The 9,838-nt window shown below is 39.3% G+C and overlaps 1 protein-coding gene across 1 annotated transcript; it reads right to left on the bottom strand.

Moving 5' to 3' along the window:
• Positions 1 to 4,998: 4,998 nt before the first annotated feature.
• rnasel3 (ribonuclease like 3) lies at positions 4,999 to 6,400 on the bottom strand. The gene is made up of 2 exons (XM_031568671.1): positions 6,198 to 6,400; positions 4,999 to 5,719 (listed from the first exon to the last, which is right to left on the bottom strand). Exon 2 carries the CDS (start codon positions 5,709 to 5,711, stop codon positions 5,262 to 5,264), a length of 450 nt encoding a protein of 149 aa, XP_031424531.1. The 5' UTR covers positions 5,712 to 5,719; positions 6,198 to 6,400; the 3' UTR covers positions 4,999 to 5,261.
• Between the last annotated feature and the right edge of the window lie 3,438 nt (positions 6,401 to 9,838).

Below are 9,838 nucleotides of genomic sequence, written 5' to 3' on the forward strand. Positions count from 1 at the left end.
TCAACAGTTACTTGGTTACGCTAGTCAGTATAACGAAGGTCTGAATGTGTGATAATCCATATGTTAATCAAAATAGCCTGCTGCACATGTTATTCCCATCCAAAATGTTTTACATCAGAATATTTGCTCTCTTCCTCTCTTGTCTTTTTGTCACCTGATCTTTGCTCGTCCTTCTTCTTCTCCTCAAGTTGTGCGCTGCGTTTGGGGAAGTTCAGGGAGGAGTACTGCACATCTTCATTTTGTATCTACAGTTACATGCAGAAGGAGACATTTCAATGACATTTTTCAAACGTTTTCTATGGGAACTGCACATTGTTTAAAAATGCTAACAGAAAACAGTATGTTGCACCTCATTTCTGTTTCATTATATATCAACCATTATCATCCTTATTACTGTAGGAATGTATGTGTATTTGAACTGGTAATACCTGACCATCACTGGACTCTTCACCGGCCTCCGCATCCACTGATTGAGAACAACGTCCTAAAAGTCAGAAAGACTTTGGTTTGAACACATTACAAGTCCTCTTGTGTGATGTTGAGAGTTGTTTGCATATGTTTGGTAATTGACAAATTGTATGACACATTCATTATCACTATGGAAGGTGTTATAGAAACTACTATAACACCTTCAGAATATATGCTCTCTTCCTCTCTTGTCTTTTTGTCACCTGATCTTTGCTCGTCCTTCTTCTTCTCCTCTAGTTGTGCGCTGCGGTTGGGGAAGTTCAGGGAGGAGTACTGCACATCTTCATTTTGTATCTACAGTTACATGCAGAAGGAGCCTCGATGACATTTTTCAAACGTTTTCTAAGGGAACTGCATTTTGTATCTAGAGTTACATTCAGAAGGAGTCTGCATAAGGGAACTGTGCATCGTTTAAAAATGCTAACAGAAAACAGTATGTTGTACCTCATTTCTGTTTCATTATATATCAACCATTATCATCCTTATTACTGTAGGAATGTAAGTGTATTTGAACTGGTAATACCTGACCATCACTGGACTCTTCACCGGCCTCCGCATCCACTGATTGAGAACAACGTCCTAAAAGTCAGAAAGACGTTGGTTTGAACACATTACAAGTCCTCTTGTGTGATGTTGACAGTTGTTTGCATATGTTTGGTAATTGACAAATTGTATGACACATTCATTATCACTATGTAAGGTGTAATAGAAACTACACATTCATTATCACTATGTAAGGTGTTAGAAACTACACATTCATTATCACTATGTAAGGTGTTATAGAAACTACACATTTATTATCACTATGTAAGGTGTTATAGAAACTACACATTCATTATCATGAGTGTTTGTAAGGAGTTTGAGTGGTGGGGGCTGAAGTAACACACATCTACTGTCAATCAAAAAGTACAGTACTAATAATAACAGAGCAAGACAAAAGATGGAGAGCAATGAACATGCATCCGATTCTATGGAGCAGCAGATAATGAGTAGCAATCATGAACGTTTTCTGTTTCTGTTTATTATCAACAGTTACTTGGTTACGCAAGTCAGTATAACGAAGGTCAGAATGTGTGATAATCCATACGTTAATTAAAATAGCCTGCTGCACATGTTATTCCCATCCAAAATGTTTTACATCAGAATATTTGCTCTCTTCCTCTCTTGTCTTTTTGTCACCTGATCTTTGCTCGTCCTTCTTCTTCTCCTCTAGTTGTGCGCTGCGGTTGGGGAAGTTCAGGGAGGAGTACTGCACATCTTCATTTTGTATCTACAGTTACATGCAGAAGGAGCCTCGATGACATTTTTCAAACGTTTTCTAAGGGAACTGCATTTTGTATCTAGAGTTACATTCAGAAGGAGTCTGCATAAGGGAACTGTGCATCGTTTAAAAATGCTAACAGAAAACAGTATGTTGCACCTCATTTCTGTTTCATTATATATCAACCATTATCATCCTTATTACTGTAGGAATGTATGTGTATTTGAACTGGTAATACCTGCTCATCACTGGACTCTTCACCGGCCTCCGCATCCACTGATTGAGAACAACGTCCTAAAAGTCAGAAAGACTTTGGTTTGAACACATTACAAGTCCTCTTGTGTGATGTTGGTAGGTGGTTGCATATGTTTGGTAATGGACGAATTGTATGACACATTCATTATCACTATGTAAGGTGTTATAGAAACTACACATTTATTATCACTATGTAAGGTGTTATAGAAACTACACATTCATTATCACTATGTAAGGTGTTATAGAAACTACACATTCATTATCATGAGCGTTTGGAGGGGGTTGAGTGGTGGGGTCTGAAGTAACACACATCTACTGTCAATCAAAAAGTACAGTACTAATAATAACAGAGCAAGACAAAAGATGGAGAGCAATGAACATGCATCCGATTCTATGGAGCAGCAGATAATGAGTAGCAATCATGAATGTTTTCTGTTTCTGTTTATTAACAACAGTTACTTGCGCTCTGATCTTTGCTCGTTCTTCTTCTTCTCCTCTAGTTGTGCGCTGCGGTTGGGGAAGTTCAGGGAGGAGTACTGCACATCTTCATTTTGTATCTACAGTTACATGCAGAGGGAGACATTTCAATGACATTTTTCAAACGTTTTCTAAGGGAACTGCATTTTGTATCTAGAGTTACATTCAGAAGGAGTCTGCATAAGGGAACTGTGCATCGTTTAAAAATGCTAACAGAAAACAGTATGTAGTAGCTCATTTCTGTTTCATTATACAGTATATCAACCATTATCATCCTTATTACTGTAGGAATGTAAGTATATTTGAACTGGTAATACCTGATCATCCTGCTCGTCACTGGACACTTCACCGGCCTCCGCATCCTCTGGCTGAAAACAACGTCCTAAAAGTCAGAAAGTCTTCGGTTTGATCACATTACATAATCAAGTCCTCTTGTGTGATGTTGGCAGTTGTTTGCATATGTTTGGTAATTGACAAATTGTATGACACATTCATTATCACTATGTAAGGTGTTTTAGAAAGTATACATGTATGTTAGAATAAGTCACACAGTACAAGACAAGGGGAAATATCAAAGCAAGAACTTCTCATGTTGTGGGTATATCATTACACCAATGTACCAATAACATGAACATCCCTTGTGCCGGTACAATATAATTTCCTATAAACAATGTCATCTTGCAATCAACACCCATTTGCTGCTTTTTAAACTTGTTATTCAATGCACACAAACATTAATTATCATATGCTTATGAATGTGTTTTATAATCCTAATGTTGGTACCCTTCAACTAAGGTTGATGATTAGGTGAAGGATTGATGATTAGGTGGAGGATTGTATAGGCGTTCATGACAGCTGAAATATTCTATGAGGTAACATTGCTTTGATAATGACAACAATGACGGATTACATGTTATACAATTTACAATCTAAGGAACCATGTATTTTCACTGCAATTGAAATGCTGAGTTCCTAGTTTTCAAATTAGGTCTATGTCCTTTTTTTCTTTTCACCTCAAAATGTGCAATTGAAAAGCTGTCTTTTTTTTTTTTTTTTGCCATGTGCAAAACCAAGCAAGTAATGTGCAAAAACAAAACCAGCGAACCCAAGTGCACAGAAGTGGGTGACACAAGCGAACCCAGGTGCACACACAGAAGTGGGTGACACAAGCGAACCCAAAAGCACACACAGAAGTGGGTGACACAAGTAACAATGTGGCCCAGTGCAGCCGAGATCAGTGGCTTCAGTGACAGCACGGGTGATTATCTAAAATCAGTTTAATTGTTGTCTAATGTCACTAATCCAGTATCCAGCATCCAGCATCCAGTCATCTTATTTTAGTAATTATTTTGAATTACCTACACACGGGCAAGCTTTTGTTTCACTTACGGTGGCAATGTTCGATTATATTTCCATATCTCGTGCCGTAGAAATAGTAGATGTTCAGTATTACAGATAAGATCAGTGCTTCACCAAGACAGAATATAACAGGAATTAATACGTTTCCATTTTTTTGACCTGAAAGCAAACACAGCAAGACAAATACCATCAATTATGATTCAGAGAAATTCCCAAATTTCAAAATTAAAACCATGATTTGGATACCACATGGTTTCCCGTATGGCTTCATTTCTACATTCAATTCTACTCTGACATCATCTCGAAATGTAAAGACATATCTGGTACCAATAGGACCATCCTGTCATTTCTTGTCAGTCATATTCTTTTCAAGATAAAAACATCAAGGCCCTTACTTTATATACTCTAAAAACTAGAAACCATTTGCAGAACGGGTTGTGCAATGTAGAACAAAGACTTTTGAATAATAGACAATTCTTACCCTCACATTCATGTCCGGTCATTTTTATTTATTTATCATAAGCACAGTAAACTAAGTTAATGATCCGTGGTCAACCATGAAGTGCATGTCATACTAGATGATTACTGTGTCAGACGGAGAGTAAAAATGTGTGTGTGTGTGTGTATGTGTGTATTTGTTATGGGTAAGATAGGCAGGTCAAAAGCTATGCATTTGGACACACCTCTATTCTCTCAAAGTTCACACAGACACACACACACACACACACACACACACACACACACACACACACACACACACACACACACACACACACACACACACACACACACACCCCAACCACACATCCAGTTCAAAGTGGAAGCCGAGCATGTAGCAGCTCATCGTGTCTATTCTTGGCTGCTGTTGAATGTAGTGTTTGATCTAAGCCCTAGACATAGACACATCTATGTGTACTATAGGTCAGATTACACTACAAGTATTCAAATAAATAATAATATTTAGAAATATAATAAAGTACTAAAAATACTCTTTTCATAATGTCCCATTAGCAAACATCAGTTAGCAATATAATAGGAGCAAAGCCTTAGTGTCTGTGTTTACCCCCTAATTATTAGATCCAGGATCCACTAACAACTGAATTTAAAAATGGGTGGGAGAACCTATTAACTTCATCACAAACAAACATTTAGTAATATACTACACATTTACAAATGCAAATGTTGCAGGCCAGACTTTATTAATGTTTTGTATTGTAATTAATGTTACTTATTAGAACATTTGGTGATGTCAAAAATAACTGATGTTATCTCTGGCTCAGGAACTAATTCTACTTTAAACAATTTAATATTGTATTTAAATGTGAACAGAGTCACTGAATTTTAAACAACAACAAAAAAAAAACCTATTTAATTATAGTAGTATATGTTCTATTGAATTGAAATGGTAGGTTTTATTAAGAGTCCGCTCCCATGCAGCGTGTCACTGGACAATGACCAGGTCGTCGTCCTCGTAGTGAACTGGCCAGCCCTCCTCGCAGGCGATGGCGATGTAGCGTGTGCTCTTGTGGCCGCGGTACTCGCACCTCGGGTGTCGCGCTCCGCCACGGTGCGTGCAGGTGACGATGGGGAAGGGCTGGTTGCTCTTGAACAGATTGCCACTGTAGTGTGTCCCTGCGTCCCCACAGATGCGCTTGACAAGCTGCGCGGAGGCCTGGATGAAGGTGTTCCTCTCTTTGCAGTCGTTGCTGTTGGTCTGGGTGATCTTCCGCGTGCGGATCTCCCGGTCGCAGATGTACTCGTTCATGTTGCCGTTGATGTGCTGGGTGACAAACTTCTGGTAGCGTTGGCTGACCTCCGCAGACTGGCTGTGAGCACTCAGGGTGACGGACAGGAGAAGCACCAGGGGCAACAGAAACTGTTGGGCCTTCATTGTGGAGGCTAAAAGAAATCAAGAGCGATATAGCACTTCAGCAATTCAGTTCAGCTTCAGATTTAGTCTTCTTTGTTTATTGACATTCATTTCGGAATTAACACTATCTCAAGGCACTTCACAGGACCCAAGGCCTGAACCCCATAGAGTAAGGTCACAGGTGACAGTGGCAAAGAAACACTCTCTTTTAACAGAGAAACACCTTGTGTAGAAACCTTGAGACAAACTATGTGAACCGATGTCCATTTGCCAAAGCTCAGGCTGCTGCTCTACCAGACTTGTTGAGTATTTATAACACAATAACATGACACAACAGGTATTTGAGTATTTATAACACAATGACATGACACAACATGGATTTGAGTATTTTTAACACAATAACATGACACAACATGGATTAATACTGGAATTATGTGTTTGAAATCAGCCCTAAGATGATTCTACAACTGAAAAAAGAAACAAAACACACACACACACACAGTGTACCTTAAGGTGGTGATGGATCTGAGCTGTTGCTGTCCTCTATGTGATGCCTTTCAGTTATTGATGGAAAGTAACTGCAGTCCACTAGACAAACTTCAAACTTTCAGTCTTTAGACTTGCCTATTTCTGGCCTCAAATAGTCAGCAGTGTCCTTCACTCCTGTTTCTAGACTGTGTGCACTGGGTTTGCACTCTACTTCTTTTGCAACGAATGTGAACTTTGAATACAGAGATCCCTTGTAGAGTAAACACCCAAACCAGCTACGGCTGCAGGCAACACTGAGGAGACAAACAAACTGAGGCCATCAAGGACCTCTAGCACCACCTTGTGACGAAATGAGATAAAATATAGGTTTATATATATATATAGATAGTTATATATAAAATAGACTAAGGGTTTGCAGACACATCCTCACTTCCTGATTTAATGTAGCTTCACCTGGCTTCATGAAATTAAGTAAAGAATGTGCCTTTGAATATTTGAATACATATCCAGTTGAATTTATACTATAAATTCAGCCATGCTTGGTAGGGTTCAAGGGTCAGTGAGTTCATTTAAGGTCTGTTCTCTCTATTTGTGTTCAGTTTGATAAAAAAGTTCAGGCTGAAGTGGGCCAGTCACCTCAGATGCACTAGATAAAGTGTGTAAATATTCCAGCCTACAATGTATGTTAGTATTTCAGTGACCACTAGATGTCACCATTCAATACTTTTTTCTTTTTTAGCTGAGGACATACCAAAATACCACACACTATCAGTGCGTTTTTGTGCATTATCATAAAAAAGAATCACAACAAATATGGTTGCAAAAGACCGACTCATTCTTCCCATGTGCTTGTGTGTGTCTTTGTTTGTGTGTGTGTGTGTGTGTGTGTGTGTGTGTCTTTGTGTGTGTGTGTGTGTGTGTGTGTGTGTGTCTTTGTGTGTGTGTGTGTGTGTGTGTGTGTGTGTGTGTGTGTGTGTGTGTGCTTGTGTGTGTCTTTGTGTGTGTGTGTGTGTGTGTGTGTGTTTGTGCTTCTGAATGTGTATGTATACAATGCACTTTGCAGTCAGAGGTAGTTAAACAGCACAGAACCAAAACTTTAAAAAATCTACTGAATATTATATAGAAGTCCCATTTGTACCGGTAAAAGATCATGCAAGACAGTGAAGGAATGTACCCGCCATCCTCCCAGGAACACCACTGATATTTGCTACTGTAACTAAAGTCTTAGAGCCGAAGGCAAGTAAAAGACAAACTATTCCCTAGACCTCAATTACAGATGAAAATGAAGAAACGGCTCAAACAAGACAGAGAATAACTACATGTAAATGGATACAGGTGATGCCAAAGAGAGCTAATACTACTATCATCTCAACATCTTGCTCAATAGCTTCATTTACAAAACAGCATGCACACCCCTGAGACATATCCACCAATGCGAGGAGAGTAATGGGAGATTCATTTGTTCGACAATGGCAGGTGCGTGTTCCCTGAAGCAACTCGAAATGTCGTATTAGTCCAGAGGGATTGTATTCCAGGGTTCTCTCATAATCTCAACACAGGTAGCCCTGCACTCGCATTCCTCACCCTCACAGACACCATCTGGGGATTGCCTAGCTGCTGGTGTCGGTAAATGATTCAGCGCTATGAGATTAAGTGGTGTCTTTAAACAGCAGACTTCTAGATTTTACTTTTTAATTAACCTGCTTGCGTTGTGTTTGGATAATTAGGAGAGAGCTCATTCGAGTTTTCCAGTTTATTGTCCGTTTTATTGCAGATAGAAAGATTAGTTCTTCAAAAAGAGTATGATGTGTTCAGAATTATTTTGGAATGGATAAGGATACTCAAGCTTACACTAATTAAGTTTAACTTCTTACCCACCCAATTATTCATTTGACAGCTGCTCTCATCCAAAGGAAGATATATACATACAAATATGGTATGAATCTTTAAAATAATACAAATCACATAATATATAATAATAGTATTCAGCCATAGACTATTCATCCCCTTGAGTCTAACTATATGCAGAGGATACTATCATCTCTGAAATCATAAGATAGGCCTAATACAAATTTAAAGATGACAGCTTGTTGCTACTTTTTAACATTTCATTCAATTCAACATCATTACAGGCTATTGTGTAAAGCAACACAGTTCTCTACAAGTCCAAATGACAGATCAGTCTCACCAATCATAAAGTAATTATATTGTTAATGTAATTTTAGTCTCACCAGCCATTGACAGTAAACTGTTGTCAATTGTGTCTCATGTTGTTCTATTTTGCAGAAAGAAAAGGAGTAAGTGGACTAAATGGTCTAAAAAAAGCAGCATTATGCGAAAGACAGTGTCGGGAGATACGCTGTCGACAAACAAACTGTGTGAATATTTCAAAAGGAAGCCCCTAGTCTCGCCTCATTAAAACCTTCCACTATGAGAGTCTTTTCCTGAAGAGCTATAAAGAGAAGTAGAAAAAGGGGCTGCTTTTTCTGTCAGACGGCACCCGGCACCAACCGGCACGCCTGCCTATGAAAATAAGAGTTACCCCAAGGGAGTATTGACAAGGAAACATTGTCTGGCCTAATTGCATAAGCCATTAGCGATCTCACATTTCCCCTATGTGCTGACAGGGCAGGCTCTAATAGCCACAGACACTAATTGTTCCTTCTATTATTTTTTTTACGGCACTGTTTTTATCTTTTCCACTGTGTACTGTCACAGAGTGATTTAATTCATACCATCTGTGTACTGTCACACAGTGATTACATTCATACCATCATATTGAAGAGAAGGGAGAAGTGACAGAAAGAGAGAAAGACTCACAAGGAGAGATACAGAGAGAGAGAGAGATACAGAGAGAAAGATAGAGAGAGAGAGAGAGAAAGATAGATAGAGAGAGTGATTTGCAATAGAACTGAGCAGAGACTGAGATAGAAGGAGAAAAGACTGACTAATGGCAAGGAAACGTGTGTGTGTGTGTGTGTGTGTGTGTGCAGGAGAGACGTGTGTGTGTGTGCAGGAGAGACGCGTGTGCGTGTGTGTGTGTTTGTGTGTGTGTGTGTGTGTGTGTGTGTGTGCAGGAGAGACATGTGTGTGTGTGCGTGTGCAGGAGAGATGTGTGTGTGTGTGCAAGAGAGACTGCTCCCTCTGACATTGCCTGATAGTTCTTGTCATTCCCAGTCATTGCCAGTGAAGCTGCTCTCACACACACACACACACACATACAGTCATTGCCAGTGAAGCTGCTCGACTGTGGGGTTTTGAAAGGCCCAGGTAGAGCCCATATTTGATACAAGTTTTAATGATGTCACTCAGGGCCATTAACACACACACACACACACTCACACACACACACACACACACACACACACACACACACACAAACACACAGCCATATATCAGGGTGGCTTTGTTTGGTCTCTGCATTTACATATATTTCGGCCTCACACCATTATTACAGCAAGTGTTTTTTTTTTCCTTTTCAAGTCATTCGATTTAGAAAGAAGCATTTCAGCAAGTGTTCTTTATTACATTCCCTAATAGCACACCCATTAACCTCTTAACATTTGACATTGTACTTCAGCCTGTCAGACTAAACGGTGGACAGTCATTGTAACATTACAAAGCAAAAAGTTTCACTCTGATGAATAGGGAAATACTGC

This window comes from Clupea harengus, chromosome 6, assembly GCF_900700415.2.
Source record: "Clupea harengus chromosome 6, Ch_v2.0.2, whole genome shotgun sequence".
Taxonomy (NCBI): Eukaryota; Metazoa; Chordata; class Actinopteri; order Clupeiformes; family Clupeidae; genus Clupea; species Clupea harengus.

Excerpts from the sequence above, each read along its gene's own strand:
- rnasel3 (XM_031568671.1), bottom strand. The coding sequence starts at position 5,711 with ATGAAGGCCCAACAGTTTCTGTTGCCCCTGGTGCTTCTCCTGTCCGTC.